This window comes from Macrotis lagotis, chromosome X (assembly GCF_037893015.1).
Source record: "Macrotis lagotis isolate mMagLag1 chromosome X, bilby.v1.9.chrom.fasta, whole genome shotgun sequence".
NCBI lineage: Eukaryota > Metazoa > Chordata > Mammalia > Peramelemorphia > Peramelidae > Macrotis > Macrotis lagotis.
Window position 1 is genome coordinate 503,452,733 of NC_133666.1, and position 26,648 is coordinate 503,479,380.

The 26,648-nt window shown below is 35.1% G+C and overlaps 1 protein-coding gene across 4 annotated transcripts in view; it reads left to right on the top strand.

Annotated features, from left to right (window-relative positions):
• The first annotated feature begins 208 nt into the window (after positions 1-208).
• The window catches only part of ADNP2 (ADNP homeobox 2), a 57,356-nt gene continuing 30,916 nt past the window's right edge, over positions 209-26,648 (top strand). For 3 of the 4 annotated variants that reach the window (XM_074205059.1, XM_074205062.1, XM_074205061.1), the window contains exons 1-2: positions 605-663; positions 8,554-8,671. In XM_074205059.1, the coding sequence (XP_074061160.1) occupies positions 8,564-8,671 (108 nt within the window). In that variant the 5' untranslated portion in view covers positions 605-663; positions 8,554-8,563. Of the gene's footprint in view, positions 408-604; positions 664-8,553; positions 8,672-26,648 lie in introns of those variants that run through there. The other variant, XM_074205060.1, reaches the window with a different exon arrangement.

Below are 26,648 nucleotides of genomic sequence, written 5' to 3' on the forward strand. Positions count from 1 at the left end.
CACCCCCATTCCATGCAAATGAGGCAATGCTCTGATGGTAGCATGTGATTGATCACATGGTTGATGACATCATTTCCCCCACCCCCTTGCTCATGATGTCATCACTCACTCCCTTAAACTCTCACGAGACTTTATCCAGATGCTACTTTAAGTGACAGACAAGTGAAGCTAAGTGTAGTTGGGAGAGTAGGGAGTTGGGTTTGGGTTATTTATTTATTTTTTGGGGGGAGAGGTGGGTAGGGGAACAGGTGGTTCCCTCTCACTGCCATTTTTGGGCCTCTCCTTGAGTTTTTAGTTGAGGGGCCCAAGGTGATCTGTATGGCAGAACCAAGGGGTCCCAATGCAATCTTCCTTCTTATTGGCTAGCTTAACTGGCATGCAAATGAGGCGCGACGTCATTTCCTGAGGTAAATCGAGCGCCATTTTCTCTTTCAGGCTGTGGAGGGAGGAGGGGACGCGGTGGAGCTGTTAGGGATGGGTGTGTGGTGAGGGGCTCCCGGCCGCACGGGGGAGGCGCGGGGCCTTGACGCCGAGGGGCGCTGCCGCGCCGGCCGCCGGCCTGGGGTCGGGCGGGAGGCGGCTGCATGGCGGTGTGAGGGGCGGAGGCGGCGGCGGAGGCGCGGCCGCGGCCGCGGGGGAGAGCTCCCTCTTCAGCACCGAGCGGTAGGTACAGCGTGCGCCCGCATCGCGCCCCGACGGCGGGACGGGGAGCGGCCGGTGGCCCGGCCGGGCCCGGAGGCGGCCGCCTTGTGGTCTCACGAGCCGGGAATCCGGGGGGCGTTCTCCCCGGGGCCCTCAACCCCCCGCCGGGGCAGTCACGTGGGCCGAGGAGGCGTTGTAACAGGGACCGGGGCGAAGCGTTCCCGGGGGGCTGCTCGGAGCGGGGCGCCCCGCCCTCGGCCGGCGGGAACCCCGAGTCGCCGCAGGTCCCTTCCCCGGGGGCACGGAGGACTCGGGGTTCCACGGCCTCCTTGCCTGGGGGGGGTTGGATTTGCTTCCTCCCCCGCCCCCCGAGAGAACGGTTACCTGGGAGTCCTGCAAGGTTCCCCCCCAAGGTGCGCCGTATTTTCCGGGGTGCAGCCCGGCGGTGCCCCAGTTCTGCGGACAGGCAGTGACTTTTAAAGCCCCGCTCCCCCGCCGCTCTGTTTACATCGGTGTGTGACTGTTGTGAAGCATGCTGTGAAACTTGCGGGAAAACCCAAGTTGGCTGAAACTAGTGATCTTAGTCGGGGATCTTCGTTGGAATATAAAATGGAGAATTCATTTAAATTCAGCAGAACTTTTTCCTGATTGCCTTTTACTTTATAAACGAATGTTGTTTTTTTTTTTAACTTTGCTACTAGTAACTTTATTCCAGGAAAACTAGCTCTGTTGAAAGGAAAAAACGAATCAGAATAGTAGTTCCGATCATAAAACACTTATTCTTAACTACTCTAATTACCACATTTATAGAAGTCAAGTTCTGACTCAATTTAACTTAGATTAGAGGTTATTTGGAAATCTTCCCTCGTTAGTTCCTTCAGAATCTTACATTTAAAAAAAAATTGACCGAGGTCTTTCCCACTTGTTTAGAATCTTCACTTAAAACATGTGAAATTGACTTTAATTGAACACAGTTGCACACTTGACTCTTAACTTTTTTAGCCGCTTTGATGTAACTGAGATGGGTTTTTTGCTCTTTTTCACACTGAAGATTTTTTTTTTCCCTGCTTGGTCAGTTTTGGTGCCCATTGATTTTCACAAAGCACTTAACTTGTACCCTATATTAGTGCATTATTTTCTTTCTATATAAATAAAATTCAAGCTCTTTTTAGGTAAGCTAATGACCTGACAGTTATAGTATCTTAAGATGTATCCAAAGCTGAAAAGGGAGCTTTCTTTTCAGGACCCCCCCCCCCCCCCAGAGTTCAGATGAAAAAACTACCAAAGTCACACAGAATATGCTGAGATTGAGTTTTGTGTACCTTGCTGGTTTCCCTTCACTGAAGATTGGAGGAGCACCCTATTGTAAGGGAAATTATTGCTCAGTTATATGTTAAACTTAGATGGCCTCTCAAGTTGGAAGTTGCCTTACATTTCTTCAGTTTCTTAAGTTCTCAATAGTTTATAATTTTGTAAATCATTTAGTGTGTCTTATGAAATGGTTTTCTTGGCCCCAAATTATACAAGGTCAAGTTAAAACTTAGGTTTTAAATACTTGTGGGGGGGAAAAGGTGTTTGTTTTTGCTAGTATTGGTGTTTTACTGAAATTACAGGTTTGGATCTCTTTTATATGAGAACTAATGATAGCAAATTAGTTACTAGGTTGATGATTTGTTCTTTCAGCTCATTTTGGAAATACTGATTTTAATTTTGACTGAACATTTATTAATGTCTAGAGAACTGTTCAGAGGATACTGAACCATTTGAATATAAAATGAATAGATTTTGAATGCTTATGAGAAATGATGTATAGAAAACCCATCTTAATACTATCCTGTATGATTAATACCCTGGGGTACTAATACAATAAAAGTTGATCCTTATTGATTCCTGGATGTTGTGAACTTTTAGTATGAGACTGAGATAATCCCAATTTGATTCCTTCTGTTTTTCCTATCTCTTATTTTTCTAAAACTAGATTCGGATGCTGAGGTCTAGAAATGCTTAGTCCTAATACTCAGGCTTAACCATGAGCTAGTAAATAACAGTGAGAATCCAATGAGTAGACTCCCAGTCTAGGACTTATTTTTCCATTTCAGCACAATATTTACTTGATAATTCATCATTTTAATCATTGACATCATTATGATTCTATTTTCTTTTTAAAAAATATATCCTTTTCTTTCATGTTGGGAGATAATAGAGACTAGAATTGATGTTCTTAAGCATCCTTAGGGGTCTGCTAAGAACAGGTCTCTTCCTCTGTTAGTTTCTATTCATCATGGCCACTGCATAACATGATATGCCCTGTAATCAGTTGTCTTGGCAGTTTGGAGACTATAAACTAGATCAGGAAGTCTTAATGTTTTTTTGTGTCTTGAATCAATCATTTTGGCTGTTTTGGTGAAACTTGTATACCCCTTGTCAGACTAATGTTTCTAGGTGCATAAAAATAAAATATATAGGGTTACAAATCAATGTGTAGCTATCAAAATATTGCAAAAGTCAGTTTGTGGGACTTGGGTTAAGAATCCTTGAAATTGGCTAAGGCAAATTGTTAATTTTCTGGGATGGTCTATACTGAAAGTTGTTTCAACTTCTCATTGCTGATGGAATTAGTGATGACCCTGGATGAGAAGGAAGGGAAAGTGTTTTTTTATTCTTAAGTGATTTGCCAGTTATTGGTTGACCTTATTTTCATCTTGTACATATTTGATTTTATATATTTAAAAGACAATATTTGATGGTTAGTTTCAGAACCCAGATTATGTATGAATTTTTATCTATCTGTTGACCCAAAAGATTTGATGCAGCTTTAACTTATTAAAGTTACTCTAAGACTTGGGATATCTTTTGCATACGTATGCACTCACACACTCGTCTTTTCATACATAGTGTCTGTGATTATTTCATCAGTTTAAGGAATGCATAGGGAAGAAACTATTGCAGATCAGCAACTGCTTTATAAACTATAGTCTTAGTAAGTCAGTTTTACTGAGTCATTGCCTGTGGGCAGAAGAAATATAGGAATTGACAGAAGAATTTGGAGCATAACATTTTAGGACTATTATTAAGCATTCTTGTTCATTTCTATACCCTTACCTCAAAGGACACCATATAATAGGACAGTCTATTAAAATTGTTCATGATAATGAACCCAAGTCATCAAGTAAAGATTACCATTATATTCTATATTACATGCTTTTTAGGTTTTTAGGGGGTTTTTTTAGTTTTGTTTTTTTTTGCAAGGCAAATGGGGTTAAGTGGCTTGCCCAAGGCCACACAGCTAAGTAATTATTAAGTGTCTGAGACTGGATTTGAACCCAGGTACTCCTGACTCCAGGGCTGGTGCTTTATCCACTACGCCACCTAGCTTCCCCTTTTAGGAAAGTTATGAAATATATTTTAAAAAGATTTGATCAATAGTTTGAGTAAATTGATATTTTGATTCTTTAAAAAAGGATAAGTATTAGTATCTGGAAAATTTAATTATGGTATATAGATTAGCTCTTTCCCTGATAAGGTAAATAAAGTGTCACTGTATGTCTTAAAAGGAAGCAAAGGTAGGGAAGACCATCAGATGTCCTATGTCAGATGGGGAGAATGTCACCTATTCAGATCCAGCTCCCAAAAAAAGAACTTCAGATATGAGAACGATAAAAACATTCTAGTAACAAATTTGCCAGGTCCTATTAATGAGTTGTTTGAATAGAATCTGGGTTAATACTGAACATAAAGAGTTTTGACTTTGTCAAAAACCACATTTCCTTATCCGTTTTATGACCCATCTGCAATCCCAGTATCACTGGCTTTATTATTTAAGCACTGTGAATAAACTGTAAAGTGCTTTATAAATTCTAGATACTGTTGATATTGTCTCTTTTACAGTTAGAAAATTTTTTGTATTTTTAACAAAAGGAACTTTTTTCCTGGTTTCATTTAGATACAGTACTCTTAGTTTTCAGGAGGTTTGAAAAGTAAGAAAAATCAATAGATAGTTAAAGATTATTATTCTCCAAGTTAATAGTAATTACTTGTTAAAATTAAGCGAAATATTTGAGCAGTCTATTTGAAAATTATTCTCAGTTTATCGTTAAAGATTCTTTGCTTAAAGATTCTTTAGCCAGAGAAATATCTTTTAATAAATGTATGACCCTGGGCAAGTCACTTGATCTGTGTCAGCCTCGGTTTCCTCAACCGTAAAATGTGGATAATCACAGTATCTACCTCTCAGGGTAATTGTGAGAATCCAATTAAATAATCTATGTAAAACACTTTGCAAACCTTAAAGCACTTTATAAATGTAACTATTATTACTAAGAAAATTCTAGGGCTAAAAAGCTTCTATTTGTAGAAGTTCAAACCATATGATGTTAAATGCTCCACACAGAAACCTTTATCTAAAACTTGTTTACAGCTATATTGTACTTGGTGGAATAGGTGTTTCCTGAAAAGGTGAATTGAATTTCCTCTCAAGAATTTGTGTATAGTTTTAACCTTACATTTATATAGTCTGTAAGCTATTTTGGGCCTCACTACAAACCTGTGAGGGAGGTAGGACAGTTCTTCTAATTTGTCAGATGAGGAAACTAGAATACAAAAAAAAAAGTAAAATTATGTATCTAAGGCCAAAGGGACAAAACTAAGCCTAAGGCCAAAGTCTGTTCTCTACCATATGCTTTCAAAGAACTTCCTGTCAGTCAGCAAGCATTTATTAAGTGCTTACTGTGTTCTAGGTTCTGGGGGTAAAGAGAAAATGACAGCTCTGGCTATCAAGGGGCTTCCATTCTTCCTGGGGAGACAACATGATCACATATTAAAATACATAAAATATACACAAGGTAATTTGGCATGGGTTGTGGAACATAATAGCTTAGGGAATCAAGAAAACTGCATTGGAGTGGAGGATTGTGATATTTGACCTGAGCTTTAAGGAAAAGAGCAGTGCTTGGCACCTACTAGGCGCTGTATAAATTCTCATTCTCTTTCCTCTTCCCTGAGGTAATGTTATGGAGTGCATTCTAAACATGCTAGACTGTGGCTGTGAAAGGTAGAGACTAGATCACAGCGAGGAGGACATTTTGGATGAAGTTTAGACAACATGTGTTACATGATAGATTGGAGCCAGAATGTGAATGCTATAAGTAGTTTCGGATAGGACTTTATGGATCTAGAGGTAACTGAGAGCCACTGGAATTTATTGAGTACAAACGTGATATGGTCAGACCTATTTTTTAGAAATATTTTAGCACCTGAGAGGAGAAGGAATTAAAAGTGAGTCCTAAGAAGACCAGTTAGGAAGCTACTATATCAGAGGCACTGTGTGCTGAGAAGTAGGATACTAAGGAACATAAAAGACAGTTTCTGCCCTCAAAGAGCTCACAATGTGAGGGAAGATGGCATACAAACAGCTATTAATAAATCAGTTACAGCATTAGGTTGGAAATAGTCAACAGAAGGGAGGCAGTTTCTTCCTGTAGAAGATGGAATTTTAGCTGATGCTTGACAGAAGTCAGGAGGCAGAGATGAAGCGGTAGACTATTCCAGGCATGTAGAAATAGGAAGATAATGTTATTGTATTGATTCAGAATGTGTTTGGAGGGGGAATGATGTAAGTTATAAAGAGATGGGAAAGTGATGACATGGCAGGTTATGAATTGATTAGATGTCAGGATTTTATGTTTGATCCCATGGGTCATGCAGAACCCCTGGAGATTTTTTGAGTAGGGGAAGCCTTTGGGGATTGGAGTGGGGAAGACTAGTGGCAGGAATACCAACCAGCAGGCTGTTGACCTAGAATGTTGGTAGTGAGGAAGTTTATGTGAGAGATGTGAGAAATATAAAATCAACAGACCTTGGCAAGTGAGAGATGATGAGAGCCAGAATTAGAGTGTTGGTTCTTTGAGTGAAGAGGAGACAGGTAAGAGAAATGTTTGTAGTAGTTAGGCAATATCTTGCATAAATTACTTGCTCTTCTAAATAACTGAAGATGTCTTGGAGATAGGGAACATGGGTTAATAGGAAGATGGAGTTGCCCTTGGGGGAAAAAAAGTCTAGTGGGCAGTTGGTGTTTTTATAACTACATGTAGGTATTTAGATATAAGTATGCCTACATATATGATAATAAAGTCAGTAAGACGACAGATAGATAGATAGATAGATAGATAGATAGATAGATGGATGAGAATTATGTTGTGGAGAGCAATTTTGGTATAGCTTCATAGGGGCACAGTATAGATGATGATTAGAGGAGAATGAGGAATTAGTAGTGAGAACCAAGATAAAGCAATATTATAAACAACCAGAGGAGAGTCTCTGGGAGACAGAGAGTGGTCAGTCTGCCAGAGGTTAAGAAAGTTTGAGTTTAAAAAAAAAACTTTTGCTTTGGAAGTTTGTGATCATGGGTAATTTTGGATGGATCCTTTTCAGTTGAATAAATAAGATAAGCCAAATTCACAGGAGTTAACAAGCTAAAGTTAGTAAGAGAAAAGGAAGTGAAGAAAATTAAGTGGAAACACCTTTTTCTGTGAATTTTCTGGAAAAGGTAGGAGAATCAGGACTATAATTTGAGGTCATGGTAGTGTCAAATAAGGTTTTGGCTTTTGTTTAATAATAGAAGTTTTCATCTGGATTTAATTTTTTAAATTGTCATTTTTATTTTTGTTTGTTTAAAAAATGTGCATAGCTTATGTTCTTCCCAAGGAACCATTCTTAGAAACAGACTAAAAAGGGGAAAACAAGAGTTCAGCAAATTAAAGTGCATCAATAGTTTGATAGGCTAGCATTCCCTAACAGTTCTAACTTTTATTGAGGTTAATTATTTTGGCTTATATTTACGAAGAAAATCTAGCTGTGTAGTTGAAAAAAAGGCATATTTTAAGGGACACAGAGTTGCTTTGAAAATAATTTTGACCTCAGGTACCCCCTGAAATGGTTTGGAGAAGTGTCCACAAATCCTTAGACTGTACTTCGAGAACTTCTGGTATATGTTCAGTCTTCCACACTTGTAGTCCCTCACCTCTGCAATGAAGGAATGAAGGGAGTTTAAATTTCACAATTCTCCTTCATAAAATCTGGCTATTAAAATTATACAGCATTAAATTTTGGTTTTTTTGTTCTTACAGTATTATTGAGTATATTGCTTTTTGCTTCTACTTCATTTCTGAATCAGTTCATATGTCTGTCTGGGATAAAAATTCACTAAACAAAATTTTCAGAGACTGGGTCTGAACAAAAGGAAATTTATCTTTCTCAAGAAAGGGCAGGCTCAAAAATCTCACCAAAATGAAGAGGCAAGAGGCAGAGTTGCACCCAGAGAGCAGTCCAAGCAAGATTATATATAGGTCCCCCCTTCCTAACCACCTTCTCCTTTTTCCATTGGCTGAGTCTCTGGAGGTACAGTCTTCTTCATGGAAAATCTATCCCAGAAACAGACACAGAGAAAAGAATGAAATATTTTCATAATATTTTTTCCAACCAGATGGTGAGGTAACTTGGGACCTTCATCACTATCTTAATAAAGTAACCCAAAAGGAAAACTGAAGTACAGATATTATGCCAAAATGTTAACTATACTGTACCCTGTTTCTTTGGTTAGAATTGGATCCTATTCATCCAGATTCTATTTGTATTAGACTGTAAAAAAAAAAAATACTCATTCTTGTGTGTAATAACTCAATTATTCTTGGTTATTAGGAGCATAAATAGTCTATTTAATGTTCCTTTTATTTATTTTGTTAATTACTTCATCTTATAACTTTCGGTATTGACACAAAAGGAAGCTTACTTTATATTTTAAGAGATGCAAACCTCAATAAGTAACTGTTAATGTTTTAAAATTTTAATTTCAGAGAAGTAAAATTTCTTAGTGATATGTGATATTATATTCCTTTCTTTTTTCTTTTGCTTTAGGAAAGTCACAATGTTTCAAATTCCTGTTGAAAATCTTGACAATATTAGAAAGGTTCGAAAAAAAGTGAAGGGCATCCTTGTGGATATTGGCCTTGATAGCTGCAAAGAATTATTGAAGGTAAGAAGGAACAAGTAATACCTACAATTTGAGTCAAACTGACTTAAATATTGTCACATTAAATTTTAGTTTCAGAATTGGTAAATTTCATTTTATTGATTTTTATTGCCTGAAGAGAAAGAATTTACATTTTTCAGTATTGAGAACAATTCTGGCAGGTGGTAGGGAATTTATGGCTTATGAACGTATTGCATATATTCATTTATATTAGGGTTTGAAAAGAATTAGATGGAATAAACTGATCTTAAATTTACTTTCTTAATATAAAGTCTTACAGTGTGATCTTATTTCTTTACATATAGTCAACTAAGGAAAAGTTAAACTTAGCCTGCTATTTGTCTTTGTGGCCTTGAGTATTTATAGCTATAAATGATATTATGAACTTTATGAGGATGAGAATGGTGTCATTTTTATCTTTATCCTTCTAGTTTCAGATATGGAGGTAGTTGATATTAATAAATACTTTTAGAATTGAGTTCTAAACTTAAACTTTTTGCCTGTGGGGACTATATAGTTCTTAGTGTTATAGTGCCTTGCAAGCCATTCATGCTCACTCAGTAAATAGTAATTATTTAATTGAAGTGTAATTAGTCTTTAAGTATTTATGATTTCATGGGTGTGACTATTCCATCTAAATTACATTTAAACTTTCTCTGCTAATTTCTTTCTAATCTTTCAGGTTCAATTGATAAAAATATAGAGAAAATAAGTAGCTGATGTCTTGTTTATATTTGTATTTGACAGACTTTTTTTCAAATCTTCATTCCAAGGACCTGTCAAGTTGTGTTTTTTGGAGTTCAGCTTTTGTAATTGAATGATGTTAATATTGATTATACTTTTTGATATTTTAAGCTAAATAAATTCCCCTGTACCTACTCATTGAGTTCTTATCTCTACCCTAGTGTTTGGGGAATCCAGTTCTAGGCTTCTGATAACATTAGATAAAGTTCTTTATAGATTACTGGTTTAGAGGATGTGGAATTTGCCCCTCACAAATGACTCCCAAACAGAGGAGGGTAGTCCTATGCATTCTAGTTATTCTTTGGAACACAAAAGAAACATGAGATAGTGGAGAGTATCTTGAATTTGTAGTCCAGCAACTTCAGTTTGAATCTCAACCTTATCCATCTGCTACTTGAGTGGTTTTGGTTAATGCTTAATTTCTTCAGGCCTCTGTTTCCTCATCTTTTGTTTGTTTGTTTGTTTCGGTTTTTTAGGTCTTTCAAGGCAATGGGGTTAAGTGGCTTGCCCAAGTCTACACAGCTAGGTAATTATTAAGTACCTAAGGTCAGATTTGAACCCAGGTACTGCTGACTCCAAGGCCGGTGCTCTATCCACTGCGCCACCTAGCTGCCCCTCCTCTTCATTTTTAATAAACAGGTTGTATTTGATGTTCAGATCCCTTCCAGCTAATTATATTTATGACTAAAACTATAGTCGATTAAGAAGGGAGGTTTTTTTTTAAACTTGGAGGTTTTGAATCAGTTTTCTCTATGTTATAAAGAAAGATAGTGTGACACTGAAGGAAAGTATTAGGACAAGTAATGGTCAAAATTTATTTTTGAGCTAATCTCTAAAATAATGGACAGTGAGGAAATGTTTATATTTATCTGCATCCAAAGGAAACCTCTTAAGTCAAAAGAAAAATTTTTTAATTCCCACTAGATTTGACTTTGAACTTTGAAAACTTCAACTTTTGGGTTTTAATAAGAGAGAAAAATATATGTATGTAGACTTCTGTTCATAGATATTTTTTAAAACTTGCTAACATCTAAAATTGACTTTATTAAAACTATTACAGGTATTGATATTTTCTGTCTTTTCTGGGCTGATAATACAATTAGTAGCAGAGTTTTGATGCTTAAATAATGATGAGCAATTTCTTTTTTTTTTTAGAAAAGATAAAGGACTTTGTTGATTAGTGGGTTAATACTGAATTGTTTTAATGATATTTCTAAATCTTTTTAAAACCTACTTGTGAATTGTTCATGTTTTATAGGTAAGCAGCATTAAAACAGTTGCTTGTTTGACCTTTAGATAGATGAATGGTAGATAGAGAGTTAGCCCATAGAAAGGTAACCATTAACAGTAGAAGATTGTTGTTTTTATATATGTGCATATTATACATATGCATATATGTATAGGTTTTCAGGGGCAATACAAATGAACTATTCTAAAGGAAAGACATGAAATAATTTTCTTACCTAGTTTCAATAGTTGGATGAATTTGATGTTTCTATCAGTATAGATACTTAGCCATAACTTTTTATTCTGTGAGTTTTTTTAACCATATCTTTCGATGAATTTTCAACCAAAAGTCAATTGGGGTACAGTCTTCTTCCAAATATATTGATATTTCTTTGCTTCTAGTGGGAAAAAAGTGTCTGACCTTCCATTAGTTATGCTTTGTTTTTACTATATGACCAGCTAACTTTTTTTCTAATTGTGTATTTCCCTGATGATAGTCTTTTTTTTGTCTGCAATTATTTTATTTTTTTAATCGATTTTTGAATTTTACAATTTTCCCCCCAATCTTGCTTCCCTTCCCACCCCAACAGAAGGCAGTCTGATAGTCTTTATATTGTTTCTACGTTATACATTGAACAAAATTGAATGTGTTGAGAGAAATCATATCCTTATGGAAAAAATAAAGTATAAGAGATAGCAAGTTTACATATTAAGAAACCTTTTTTTAAAATTAAAGGTAATATCCTTTGGTTTTTGTTTAAACTCCACAATTCTTTCTTTGGATACAGATGGATATTCTCCATCACAGATAACCTAAAATTGTCCCTGATTGTTGCACTGATGAAATGAGCAAGTCCATTAAATTTGATCATCACCCCCATGTTGCTGTTATGGTGAACAGTGTTCTTCTGGTTGTGCTCATCTTGTTCAGCATCAATTCATGCAAATCCTTCCAGGCTTCTGGATTCCCACCTGATGGTAGTCTTTCTGTACCACACATGATAGTGTGATATAATAAAAAATAGTGATTGAGGTCAGGAGAGACCTAGATATTTAGGGGGTGATTCCAGATCATGAAAGTGGTTTCCCCAGGCTGAGGTGTATTCACTGCAATCCAAATAGGTTGACCCCTCCAATTTCCCCAAATTCAGAAAACTGCTTGCATAATTGTGATAGTGAGGGTCTCTTTCCTGATTAAAAAACAAAACAAAACAAAAAAAGAGACCTAGGAATTGAAATGGGAAAGTCATTAAAACTTTGAGCTATAGTTTTTATATTAATAAAATGATTGCATTTATCTCCAGATTTTGCTATAGTTTTGGGGATCAGAGGAGATAAGTCTGCAAAATTAGAAATCTTAAAGTGTTATAGAAATATCAATTGATCTTTGTTTTATATTTTTGATTTTTGATATGGAGAGTAAGAGATTCAGTAGCATGGACAAAAGTATAGTAATATTTTAAGATTAAGTTAGTTAGTATTTAAGTTAAAGTATTACCTTGTTTTTTCATTGTGATTTGGAATTGATCTTGTAGGTTTTTTTTTTTAAGCTTTACTAAGACCATACAAGCTGTCTAAGGTCTTTCTAAACTTAAAATGCTTTACATAAAGGTCTAGTGATAAATTGGGTTTGTTTATCAGTTAAGAATCATAGATTTAAAACCGGAATGAAACTTAGTTCAATTAGTCTAAACCTCTCAATTTTACAGTTGAGGAACTGAAGCTTAGAGGTTGTCCAAGATCTTGCAAACAAGAAGTGGCAAAGCCATGATTTAGGTTTCTTCTTAGTTTTTTATTTTGTTTTGTTTTCCACTTTCTCTCCTAAGGTAGTGTGGAAAGGCTGTTGTGATCTCAATCACTTGGTGAACCAATTCAACTCTATACTGTGCAATGCTCATAAATTGTTTGCCTCCTTGTCCTAGCTATCATAGGCCAATCATACACCTTTCTAAATCCCAACTTTCAGCCTCTTTCATTCTTATTCATTTGTACTTGAATGGAACTGGAGAAGATCATGAAATGGTCCTGATTGATTCATGTAGCATCTGATATGAACTTGATCTTGTATGCATCAGGATACTTCTTCTAGGACCAGTGAGGAAACATGCTGCTCATCTCCTGACAAGTTTGAAATAAGTTTTTTTTTTTTGACATTGCCAGTGTGTAAATTTGCTTTACTTGACTGGTTATTGGTTACAAGGGTTTTATTTTATTTTGTTTTCAATTGGAGGGTGAGATTTGGTAGGAAATAGACTAGTGACAGTGCCAAAAAGAGAGAGAGAATGAGAGGGATAGAAGGGAAAAATCATTTTTTAAAATGCATAGAGAAGGAAATTAAGAAGAAAATATTAGTAACTGGAGAAGAGCTTTGAAAGTAATATTGAATTTATTGGATCCCAGGTACTCCTGACTCCAGGGCTGGTGCTTTATCCACTACGCCACCTAGCCGCCCCTATTGGATATGTTTTAAAAAGTAAAGGGATGTAATATGTAATAGAAACTTAGGTTTCATTTAATGAACCTTTTATCTGTTCTTAAAAGAAGATTTTAATAGTTTGGTACCAATGTCAGCTGTATTTACCCTGAGTTTTGTTTTTTTAGTATTTTGTGCACTGACTGTTGTAATCTTGTTTATATTCCTTTTGAGTCTGTTCTTTTCACTCTGTGAACTCCTATAAATCTCATATTTTTTTCTAATTATTCATATTTGCCATTCTTCCTGGTGCAATTAGCTCAGAATATCAGAATGTCAGAGTTGGAAGGAATCCCAGAAATCAATTAGTCCCGCCCATACTTGTCTTGAGAAATCTACAAAAGAAAAATTAGTGATCCCCCAGCCTTTGCTTTAGTCAGTGAAAATTCACTAAAGATCTTTAGTGAGTGAAAACTCACAACCTCCTGAGGCAGCCAATTCCAATTCTTAACAGTTCTAAACATTTAGAAGTTCTAATAGCGAGTCTAAATCTACTTTTCTATATAACCTTTACCTGATTCTACCTTATGAACAGTTGTGGGGTGAGGCCAATAAACAAATCCAAACCATTTGTGTATTACAGCTGTTCAGATACTTGAAAACAGCCATCATCTCTCTCTCCTTTCTCATTACCCACCCCCACCCCAGTCTATTATTTCCTTTAATGGGAACTTTGTGGACTACTTTCTATTTTTTGCTCTCCTACCTCTTATTCAAGTAGGGCATCATTACCCGTATGTGGAATGGACATTGTGCACCTCTCCTTACTGAAATCCTACTCCTTCAAGACTGAGTTCTAGGGTCATCTCTCCTATGAAGCCTTTTCTTATTCCCTTCTTTCCATCTTTCAGTTTCTTTTTTTCTTTGTTGAACTGCTCCCTTGCACTGATTACATTCTATCATAGTTTGGTTGTTGCTCCGTATTGACTTGATTTACTTAATTGCGATCATAGAGTATGTTCTTTAATTTCTGCTTTCTTATCTGCATCACTTTGCTCAAGTCTTTCTTTCTGTGTTAGTCTGAATTGTTCGTATATGTTTTTTTCTGATGCACAGTAATCTTCTACTATGTCCATCTACCATGGTTCACTCAGTTATTCTTCTTCAATTATTGGGCCTGTATTTTGTTTGCACATCTTTCAGGAATACATTTTGTTTTGATACATCACTTCCCAATGAACAACTCCTCCCTCCATAGTGTCTTCTCATAAAGAACAGGTAAGCATAAACCTTTAACTTAATGGTTATGATTTATAGTACATGTAACATTTGATTCTTAAATTTAGCATTTCTTAATAGAGTAGAAGAATGCTTGAATCTTGCTCATCTGGGTGAAGAATAGGCTAATATATTTGACTTGAATTCGTTTGCCTTTTAGTGATATTTTCATTTACATTATTGTTATTGTGTATATTGTTCTTTAACTATCAGTTCATAAAATTTTTCAATGGTTCTCAGATTTTTTTTTAATTCCTTGAGAGTTCGGTATTATTCCATTATGTTCAAATACCACAAATTTTTTTAGCCATTTTCCAGTTTTTTAAGCTTGTAAAATTATTATGAATACTTCTATGAATATTTTGTGACTTTTTTTGGTCATTTTTCCATTCTTCCATCCATTAGTGAAGATCACTATTTGACAGGGCTTGAATAATTTAATAAATTTTTTCATTCTTACCTTTACAATATCCCTTAATGTAAATGAAATCTTTCTTCCAACATTGCTTTATAATTTTGCTTATGTTGGCATTTACTTTGAAAATTGTTGATATGATATTTATTGGGGGATAGTTCTTGGGGTCATTTTGCTCAATTCATTGATTTGGGTTATACTTGTATTAGGAGTTTATTGCATGGGGCAGCTAGGTGGCGCAGTGGATAGAGCACCAGCCGTGGAGTCAGGAGGACCTGAGTTCAAATCCATCCTCAGACACTTAATAATTACTTAACTGTGTGGCCTAGGGCAAGCCACTTGACCCCATTTGCCTTGCAAATATCTAAAAACCTAAAAAAAAGTTAATTGCAAAGATTTCTTCCCAATCTAGATCTTCTAGTTCTAATTGCATTGATTCTGTTAATGTAGAAGATTTAAAATATCAAAATTTAAATTATGGTCTTGCTCCTCAATTTAGATATTAATTTCTTCCCTATCCAAAGATATAACAGATTTAGCTTTCTATTCTTTTATAATCTTTACTAAATATTTAAAAATTTAGATAATTATCAGGTTAAAACTTTTTTCCTTAGCAAAATTATTTTTTCATAGCGTAGTGAAAATAGCTACAAAACATTCCTACCTTAAACCTCTCTTTCATAAATATGCCGAATCTATTAGAAGAATTAAACAGGACAGGGATAGTGAGGTAGAACACATGTGAATAGAACATCTGTAGCCAAAGCTAATAAAAACTGCAAAAATAGATAGCATTTATATCATGTCTACTGTGAATCACTTACTGTGCACATATTATCTAAATAGATCCTGAGGGAAACCAAGGCAAATGTTAAGTGACTTGCTCATTGTCATATGGCCAAGTAAGGATCTGAGGAAGAATTTGAATTCAAGTTTTTCTGATTTCAGGTTTAGTGCTCTTATCTACTTGAGTGACTTTGGTTAATGCTTAAAGACCATACAAGCTCTCTAAGGTCTTACTAAACTTAAACTTGCTAAACTTAGTTGTCTACTGCCTAAGTGACTCCTTCAGTCCTTTGAAGTCCTTCCACCCTTGATCCAGTCCTTTCTGCAGCCAAACTCTTTATTGCCAGTGCTGACTGCCTCATGAGTACCTTCTGGTTAAAACTTTTTCCATCAAATTACCCTGATGTTTTCTCAAGGGTTTTTGTTGAAGAACATCTAGTAGATTTTGTTCATTCGGATATATATTACTTTCTGTACTAAATTTTTCCCTAATTCTTTTCAAATATTTCCTAAATGATTTCTTATAGGGTGAAATCTGAAGAGGAGTTAAGTATTATTGTAATTTTTATTGGCATAATTTCATAATGAAGAGCTCACTGATATTTTAGTTCTTTCTTTGTTCCTATGGTTTTCTTTTATAATGGTAGTTTAAGTTCTGTGTGTGTAAACTCTCAGACCTTTAATGTTTTAATTTTAAGTAATTTATTTAAAGTAATTTATCTTTCTCCTGGTTTTTGCTAGAAAGATAGAGAAATGAATGACATTTTTGTGAAGTTATTTTGTATCCTGCTACTTGGCTGAGCTAATTAATTAATTTTTGAATTTTACAATTTTTCCCCTAATCTCGCTTCTCTCTTTCCTCCCCCCACAGAAGATAGTCTTTACATTGTTTCAGTGCCATACATTCATGTAAATGGAATGTGTTAAGAGATCATATCCTTAAGGGAAAACAAATGAGCCTAGTAATTTTTAATTTTTGTTTTGTTATTCTCCTAATCCAGTATTCTAAGTAAACTGTCAGGCTGTCTGCTAATAGCAATATATTGACTTCTTTTATGCCAATTTTTATTCCTTTAATTTCCTTTTTCTTGTCTTATTGTAGGTATAATTTTGAGCTTGATATTAAATAATAGTGATGGCATCTGATTGTAAAATCTGAAATTAATGGAATTTCATTTATTTTGGTATTTAATTCAATTTCATTGAAGATGTTAGCTCTTGATTTTAAATACTTTTTAATCATATTCAGGAAAAGTTCTATAACTATGCTCTTAAATATTTTTTCATATAAATAAATGCTGTATTTTGTTTGAGTTGTCATTATGTGATCATTTTCTGATTAACATTCTTATATCTGTAATATAAGTCCAACTTGTTATAATAAATTTTATATATAGCTACTTTTTGTTATTATTTAATCTTTTTATAGAAATCATCTTCATCTGTAGTTCTTTTTAATTCTGTTTTGGTATGAGGATCATATCTGCTTCATAATTGGAAATCGAAAGGGTTCTTATATTTTGTGAGTAATTAGTTTTGTGATGAATTTTTTTTTAATTTTAGAATTTAGATATAAATATTTTTGATGCAAGAGGTCTTTGATACTTGATGTGACTTGCCTAGTTTATTTTTCTGAGATATTGTTATTTAGATTTGAGTTGATAATGGTTGTAGTATTGATTATTTGTGATGGAACACTATTATTTCCAAGTTATTTAGTGGGCAATGGAGAAGGCTCTGTGGTGGCTATAAGTAGACAGGGACATATAACACATTTAAAAAAAATTGAATAATTGAAATAAAGGAAGTAATTAAAGGAAATTTGTTACTGAAAAATCATGGACCTGAGATGTTAAAGAGAATTATGAAATCCCTCCTGTAGCAACTTGGGATATCCCATATGGGATATCTCTCACCACTGTTTGGTGAACTTATCAAATCCCATGGGTTTAATGGTCTCAATTTTGTGCAGAAGACTGTTTGACTTATACAGTCCTAGTTTTTCCTGAGTTCCATATTATTGACTGCCCTTTGGACATTTCAAACTGTTTACTCCATAGATATGTCTATTTGAGATAGAACTCTTTTATCTTCCTCTGCTTCCTATTCCTCATTTCCATATTTCTGTCAAGTACACTCCAACCTTCCAGTTACAGAGGTCCACAACCTGTCACCTTGAATTACCTACTCTACATTTAATTAGTTGACAGAATTTAATTAAGGGGGGGAGACTACTTTTCACTAGAATATTAGAATCCATGTGTCATCTAGCTTTTGGATTTTCAGAGTCCTTTGTGTATTACTACCTTGTTCTTCTCATAATATCCACTTACTCAAATTCTTACTCCTCTTTCTCCTTGACTCCTTGATTCTCCTGGAAACCTCTTCTCTCATCCTCTTTCTTTATGTGTTTATATCATACCTCAGGGACACAATTAGGTTGGTCAGTAGAAAGAGTATTGACCTTAAGAGTCAGGAGGGGGCGCCTAGGTGGTGTAGTGGATAAAGCACTAGCCTTGGAGTCAGGAGTACCTGGGTTCAAATCCTGTCTCGGACACTTAATAATTAATTAGCTGTGTGGCCTTGGGCAAGCCACTTAACCCCATTTGCCTTGCAAAAACCTAAAAAAAAAAAAGTCAGGAGGACAGGAGTTTGAATTCAACCTCAAGACTCTTGGCTCTTGCTAGCTGTGTGATCTTGGATAAGTCACTTTTTCCTTGCATCCAAGGCTTTCTCCAAATCATGCTGTTTTATATCTGACCACTGAATCCAGATGGCTCTGGAGGAGAAAGTGAAATTGCTAATTTAGTACCTTACCCCTTATTCCAATTTACTTACTTGTCATGGCATCACCTTCCTGATGTCCTGGTCTTCTTCAAAAATGAAGGACAAGGGGGCGGTTAGGTGGTTCAGTGGATGGAACACCAGCCCTGGAGTCAGGAGTACCTGAGTTCAAATTTGGCCTCAGACAGTTGTGTGGCCTTGGGTAAGCTACTTAACCCCATTTGCCTTGCAAAAAACCTAAAAAAAAAATGAAGGACAGTGTTCTTGATCATACCTTTAATCACTGTAGCCTCGAGAAAGGAGCCTTGAGACATACAGGTTTAGGTTAGCCTAAAAATAAAATCCTCATCTGTTTTTAGATATTAGTGAGGGATGTTGAAAAGGATGATAGGATTAAAAATTGAGAGCCAGAAGGTGTCTTAGTGCCATTTAATATTTTATTTTTTCAATATAAATATTTTATTTGTTTTCCAATTATATACAATAATAGTTTCTACCAATCATTTTCTCTTCAAGGCTTTGAATCTCATAATTTTTCCCCCTCCCTCCCCACTCTACCCAACAGAAATCTGATAGTCTTACATTTTCAACCTTTTCCTTTAAAAAAAAAGGTGGAGAAGTCAGCTGGGTGATACAGTGAATAGAGCACCAGCCCTGGAGTCAGGAGTTCAAATATGACCTCAGACACTTAATAGTTGTTACCTAGCTGTGTGACTTTGGACAGGTCACTTAACCCCCACTGCCTTGAAAAAACTAAAAATAAAATAAAAGGTGTGGAAATAGAGGTTCAGAGAAGTTAGGTGAGCTGCCCAGTGTCATATAGGTCATAAGAATCAAATGACAAGATTTGAGCTGTATAGAACCTATGCTCTTTACATTGCACCATACAGTTTTCCCATAAGGAAACAGTCCTTTCTTCCCCAGTCTCATGCATTTGGGTTTCTGTGTAACGAAAGAGGTTGGAAGTAAAGGTATCAAGAGACCTACTCTACTTTTCAGTTATTTTATTTGGATTATCCCCTAGTTTGACAGGATTTGGTACTATCTGAATTAAGATTGGATTTAATTAGCTAGAAGAAATTTAGGGCATACCTGGAATGCTTTCTCAACCTTTAAATCCATACTCTGTCCACAATTTATGCACTTTTTTTTTTAAGTGTCTAAGACCAGATTTGACCCAGGTACTCTTGACTCCAAGGCCGGTGCTTTATCCACTACACCACCTAGCCGCTCCATGTACTTTTTATTTGGAGTTTTTGATGACTCTTATATTGGCAGAATTAATAAGGGGTAGGGGAAGAGTAATGGTTACAGAGAGGAACTATAATTGTTGTAGATGACTTTAATTACCACATCTAAAGATAAGACTTTGATATTGTTAATCTTTATTTACTCTTGTACTTACACTTTAATCCTTTTATCTTTACAGTTTAGTAGTCTAAACAAATATTGAAAATATACTTTTTAATTTTCCATTTGGTCTTTATATCATTGTCTTGTCTTTTGTTAATAATACTTCATTTTTCATGTAGTTCTCTATAGCTGATGAAGTTTATTGTAAAATACTTTTAAATTATCTAATTCTGTTTTTTTCCCCAAGGCAATGGGTTAAGTGGCTTGCCCAAGCCTACACAACTAGGTAATTATTTGAACTCAGCTACTCCTGACTCCAGGGCTGGCACTCTATCCACTGTGCTACCTAGCTACCCCTAAATCATCTAATTGTTGAAAAAGCACTCTGCCTCAAAATAGTCTGCAAAGATATTTTTTTTCTCAGTTTATATATTTTTTTCTTTTTCAAAACTTAAGGTAGTAGGAACTTCTTTAAGAAACTTCTTTTGTTCTCTCCCCCACCCCCTTTTGGTAGCTTGTAAAGTCCTGCTTTCCTGAATTCTTACGGACCAAGAACTATCACTATTAAATTTAATATTCCTGATGGTTCCTCCTTGGCACCCATTGGTACAGTAATAAATGTGTGTTGTTGGAATAATTGGAGTAGGTTTCTCAGTATTGTTCCTGAATTGACATTCTATAACTTAATACTTAATAGCCTGCGATCTTTGTGATGTGAACATTACCTCCATGGTATAGGTCCTAGTTCATTGAATATTAAAATCTTCTACTGTTTTTTGTTCACACTTTAGAAATTATTTTAGTATTGGGGAATTTCTTCCAGATTTCTTGATATTAATTACATGGGAACCATTGAATCACATGGATTGCATCTGTTATCAGTCCCTTTCTGTGACTATGACTGACCTCATCTAGTCTTAAATCCTTAAATTAATATCTTTATTAATTCAGTAACTTTGCTGAAATTTTCTTTTACTTTAAGCAAACATTGCTAGCTTTTACAGTGTCTTATGCCCATGATTATCTTATTTTTTTTCCACTATTGGTCACTTAGTTGTTTTCTAGTAAACATTGTCAATAATACAGCACTTTATTTCAGTAACTTGTTTCTTTTAAAAAAAATAACTCATCATTTTGAACTTAAGTATCTACCAGCTCAACATAAAGGATTTAATATAAAACTTTGTTTCCATTTCACAGTTTTCCTTTTTTTTTTTTTAAGCTGGCTTGCTTTTCTGTCTTTCTTTTTTATTTCCTCCTTCCTCACCCATGTATATGGGCAGATGGATAGATGTAAAACTATACTCTATTTAACAGTTATTTCCCTGGAGGTAGATAGCATCTTCCTTCATAGGTCCTTTGTAACTTGAATGTTTATAATACACAAATTAACTTAGTCATTTAGGGTTATTCTTAGAACACTGTTATTGTTTATGTGTTATATTCTTTTAGTTGTGTTCATTTTACTCTTAGTTATTTCATGCAAATCTTTCAGTGCTTTTCTAAAATCAACCAGCTCATCATTTCTTACAGAATTGTAGTATACACTCACAGTGATACATCACAGCTAGTTTAGCCATTCCTCAGTTAACAGGTATCCCTTGTTTCTAGTTCTTTGTCATCACAAAGAAAGCTGCTATAAATATTTTATAACATATAGTGGTATTGCTGGATGAAAGGGTACATACTTTTAAAACTTTTTGGACATGTTTCTAGATAACTTTCCACAATGATGGAACCAATTCACAATTCAACAAGCAGTGAATCAATATCCAAGTTTTTCCACGTTATCTCCAACATTTGTCATTTTCCCCTCTTCTATCATGATAGCAATCTGATAGGTGTAAGATATTGTTTTGGAGTTGTTTTAATTTGCTTTTCTTTAATCAGTATTGATTTTGGACATTTTTGTATGATTTTTTTATTTCATCAAAAAACTTACTGTTTACACCCTTTGACTTTTTTATATCAATTAGGGAATGCCTCATAATCTTAGAAATTTGATAGTTTTCTTTATATTTGAGATGAGATCTTTATCCGAGAAATTGCTTATAAAAATTTTCTCCCAATTTTGTTTTCCTAAGAGAAATTATCTTTATTTGTACAAACCTTTTTAATGTGATGTAATAAAAGTTAATCATTTTACATCTAACAATGTTTTTAATCTCTTATTTATTCATAAATTCTTCTATCCATAATTCTGATAGATTGTCTTCCTTTATGTATTAAAGTTGATGTATTCATTTTGACCATATCTTGGTAAATAGGGTAAGATACTAATCTATGCCTAATTTCTGCCAAACTGCTATTCAGTTTGCCCAGCAATTTTTGCCAAATAATGAATTCTTAGTCTACGAGTATATCTTTACATTTATTCAAGCACAAAGTTACTATGATCTCTTGCAATTGCAGAGTTATGTCTACTCTGTTCCACTGATTTATCTTTCAATTTCTTAACCAGTACCAGATAGTTTTGATAAATACTGCTTTATAATTTTGTTTGCCTGGTACTGTTAAAGTCAGTTTTTCATTAATTCCTTTGCTATCCTTGAACTTCAGTTTTTTCAAATGACCTTTTTTAATTAATTAAAATAATTTTTTGGTAAGTTAATTTGAATAGATTAGTAAATTTGTCATTTTTATTATTGACTGCATACCTATAAATAATTGATATTTAATTATTTAAATGTGATTTATTTGTATAAAAAGTATTTTGTAATTGTGTTCATTGAGTTTTTTTGAGTTTCTCTTAGGTTTTTTTAAATTAGTATCTCTTACTGTCTCTTTTTGTAGGCTTTTGTTAATGATAATAAAAGTTGATTTATGTGAGTTCATTATATCCTGCCACTTTGCTAAAATTATTGTTTTCAGTAACTTTTTAGTTGAATCTTTAGGATTTTCCAAATATATTGTCTGCAAAGAATATCACCTCATTGTCCATTCTGATTCCTTCAATTTTTTTTCTTATATTACTATTGCATAGCATTTCTGACATATCTAATGATGTTGGTGACAATGGGCATTCTTGTTTCACTCCTGATCTTATTGGAAAGCCTTCTAGATTATCTCCATTACAAATAATGCTTGCTGATGTTTTTAGGAAGATTCTTTTTATCATTTTAAGGAAAAATCCCTTTATACTTATACGTTCAAGTGTTTTTAATAGGAATGATTGTTAAATTTTATCAACTTGTTTCTTTAAAATATGAAGCATATGTTATTTTATTCTTATCTTTGGACCTTAAGAGCATAGAATCGTAGATTTAGAATTAGAATTAGATGAAATGAGTTATTTGCACAGTGCTTGGAACTTAGTATATAAGTAGGTACTTAATAAATAATTATTCCTTTTCTTTCCCCATCTAGTCTAATCTCCTAATTTTATAGATGATTAATCTTAGGCCCAAAATATTAGGATTTAACCTCATCATTGGATGATACCAGAGCTTTTCCATTATTTGTACTTGATCTTTAGTATAATGCTTGTTGTCCTATTAACAATCCTTTGACATTCCTATTTTTTCACCTATGCTCATTATTTTTAGAGTGTGTTGTTTCTTATTGTTTTAAACATTACTGTTTTAGATTAAGAGTCTTGTACCCTTCATTAAGTCCTGGTTCTTGTCTATTTACTCCCTTTATAACCAGTTTGAACTGATCAATTGACATTTTTGCCCTTAACTAATTTTTTGACTGCGGATCTAAGTTAATCACTGTTTTAAGTTTTGGTTTACCAGTTTGTGTTTCTGACTTCTTGTTGCTACTTTGTGTTTCAGATTTCCTAACCCCTTTTCTAATATCTTCATTGTATTCTACATTGTGTTAAATTACTTAGACTTTATATATACTAGTGTTTTTAAAATTGCTAGATATTTCCACCTGACCCTAGACCCTTAGGAATTAATTACATTTGTTCCTCCTTTAATGTTCTCCATATCTTTTGGGTTTCAACTTCTATCACTGAAATCCTAAAATGTGCCAGCACAATCTGCTTATACTACAGAGAATTGGCTGCTCTGTTTCTGCTCAGGCCCCTACGTGGTAGGCAACAACACAAATACTTGGAAGGTGAAATTCTACCCTCCCTCTCCATGCTTCTTGGGAATTTCTGACATCACAAACTCAAGTAGTTGCTTTCTGGCCAGAGATACAGATCTTTTATTTCTGCAGTTAAGCTAAGTTCTATAACTGTATTTCTTGAATCACCTCAGGCTACTATTTTTCCACTATTTACATTTATTCCCACAACTTACTAGTTGGGAAGACCACCTTGCTGTTGAAGTTGATACATTTGAGATTATTTTCAGCCTATTTATCCAACCTATGTCTTTATAGGTATGTGAACCAGGCTCATGCTGAGAAAGGATTGTGGTTGTGTAAAGTTTCCATGTTTTAGCATGCTGCCAGTTTATGCTGCTTAGTGAAAAATCATAATTTAATCACAGTCTAATATTGATTTTTTAAAGATTTTATTTATTTTGAGTTTTTACAATTTTCCCTGTAGTCTTCCTTCCCCCACCCCCTCAGAAGGCAGTCTGTTAGTCTTTACAATGTTTCCATGGTATACATTGATTTAAGTTGAATGTGATGAGAGAGAAATCATATCCTTCTATTCGCTTACATTTTAAGGGAGAGTTAGTTCATCCCATTCATATCTAAAGTTATAATTACTAACTATTGCCCTCCATGCTATCTTCCCTATGTTTATACTTTGCCCTTTTTTCCCTTTATCCATCTTCAGTGTGTTTGCCCTCCTATGTCAACCCCCCCTCCCCTTTCTTTCCCCTTTCCCATTCTTCCCTCTGTTCCTTCTGTTAGTTCCCCTTTTTTATCCCCCTCCCATCTCCTTCCTCCCCTTTTCCCCTTTTAATACTTGAAAGGTAAGATAAGTTTCTTAACTTGACTGAGTGTTTGTGTATAAGTTAACTTTAAGCCAAGTCTGATGAGAGTAAGATTCAGGTGGTTCTCAGCTTCTTCCTTCATCCCCTCTATTACAATAATCTTATGTACCTCTTAAATGTAATGAGATTTACCCCATTCAATCTCTCCCTCTTCCTGTCTCCTTAATGTCCCCCTTTTTTAAGGTGTTGCATTTAAATCATTCTGAGTCATAGAAAAAATCATGTGTCCATCACTTCTGGTTAAGTATGTTCTCTCTAAAAGAGTTACAATTCTCAAGAGTTATGAGACTTTCTCCCAAGAGGATATATATATATATATATATATATATATATATATATATATAGCCAGTTTCATCTTATTGGATAGCAGTTTTTTTTCCCTTTAACCCCCCCTCCCTTTTTTTAACCTTTTCATGTGTCTCTTTCATGAGCCTCCTGTTTGATGTCTAAATTTTCTATTAAGCTCTGGTCTTTTTATCAGGAAATGTTGGGAGTTTCCCATTTTGTTAAATGTCCATCTTTTCCCCTGGAAGAGAATGCTCTGCTTTGCTGGGTAGTGAATTCTTGGCTGCATTCCAAGCTCCATTGCTATAAGGAATATCTTATTCCAGGCCCTTCAATCCCTTAATGTTGATGCAGCCAGGTCCTGTGTAACCCTTACTGTGGCTCTTTGGAGGGGATCGATGTATTCTTTCAATAACTATTTTGCCCTCTGGTTCTGTGATAACAGGGTAGTTTTCCATTACTAAATCCTGTAATATTAAGTCCAGGCTTTTTTTTTTCTCTTCAGTGGTTTCAGGAAGGTCTATAATTCTCAGGTTGTCCCTTCTCAGTCAGTTCTCAAAGTCAGTGGTTTTGCTGATGAGGTATTTTATGTTTTCTTCCATTTTTTTTTTATTTTGTTTAACAGGCTCTTGATGTCTTGTGAAGTCATTAGTTTCCACAGACTCCATTCTCTTTTTTAGAGAAGAGTTTTCTTCATTTACCTTTTGCAACTCCTTTTCCAATTGGTCAATTCTATTTTTGAAAGAGTTTTCCATTTGTCCAGTTGAGGTTTTAAGAGAATTAATTTCTTTTTTTCATTTGTCCAGTTGTATTTTCCAAGGATTTGTTTTCTTGTTGTAAGGTGTTGTCTCTCCCAGATCTTCCAGTTGGTTTTTAAACTCCCTCTTGGGGCAGCTGGGTGGCACAGTGGATAGAGCACCAGCCCTAGAGTCAGGAGGACCTGAGTTCAAATTTGGCCTCAGACACTTAATTAACTAGCTGTGTGGACTTGGGCAAGCCACTTAACTCCATTTGCCTTGCCAAAAAAAAAAAAACCAACTCCTTCTTCTGTGCTGGAGATCATATCATATTCTCCTCAGGTTCTAGGTCTCTCTGAGTTAGGGTCTTTTCCTTCTAGGAATTTTTCTATGGACCCCCCCCCCCCCCTTCTTCTGGCTTTTCTTCATTTTACTAAGACCTTTTGTTGGCAAGGGGCTGGTTTGGTGTTGAGATCCCTAGAGGCTTTATACTCACTGGGTTTAGTAACTCCAAGTGGGCTGGCCAGAAGGCTGTTGGTTACTTTCTCTGGAGTGTCTGTGAACTTAATTTCAGGCTCTAGTCCGCCCTGCTGATTAGGCTAGTGGAGTTCTCAGACTCTCACCCACTCCCATCTCCTGTCAGACTGGTTGCACTTTCAGGGTCTCAGGATCTCACCCACCCCACTGATCAGGTTAGTCAAGTTCTCAGGCTCTGACAGACCCTGTCCTGTGTTCCCGGCAGAGTCAGCCCTTGCACCTAGCTCACCCACTATTCTGAAGGATAAACCTTGCTAGTTTCTCAGAAGTTTATTTCATATTATTTATGAGGGAAGATCAGGAGATTAGCACTGTGCCTGTCTTCTCTGCCACCATCTTGGCCAGAAGTCTTGATTTAATTTTTGATTTAAGACTTTATCCAGACTATTTTAAGATCATCTAGTCCATTTTTAAAGCTGAATCCCCTTGTGGCTCATAGGTGTCCCTTCATAAGTTTATCTCTGCTTCTAGATAGACTAGCAAGTAAATATGAAATTTATTCACCAGTTTACTTTTTGCA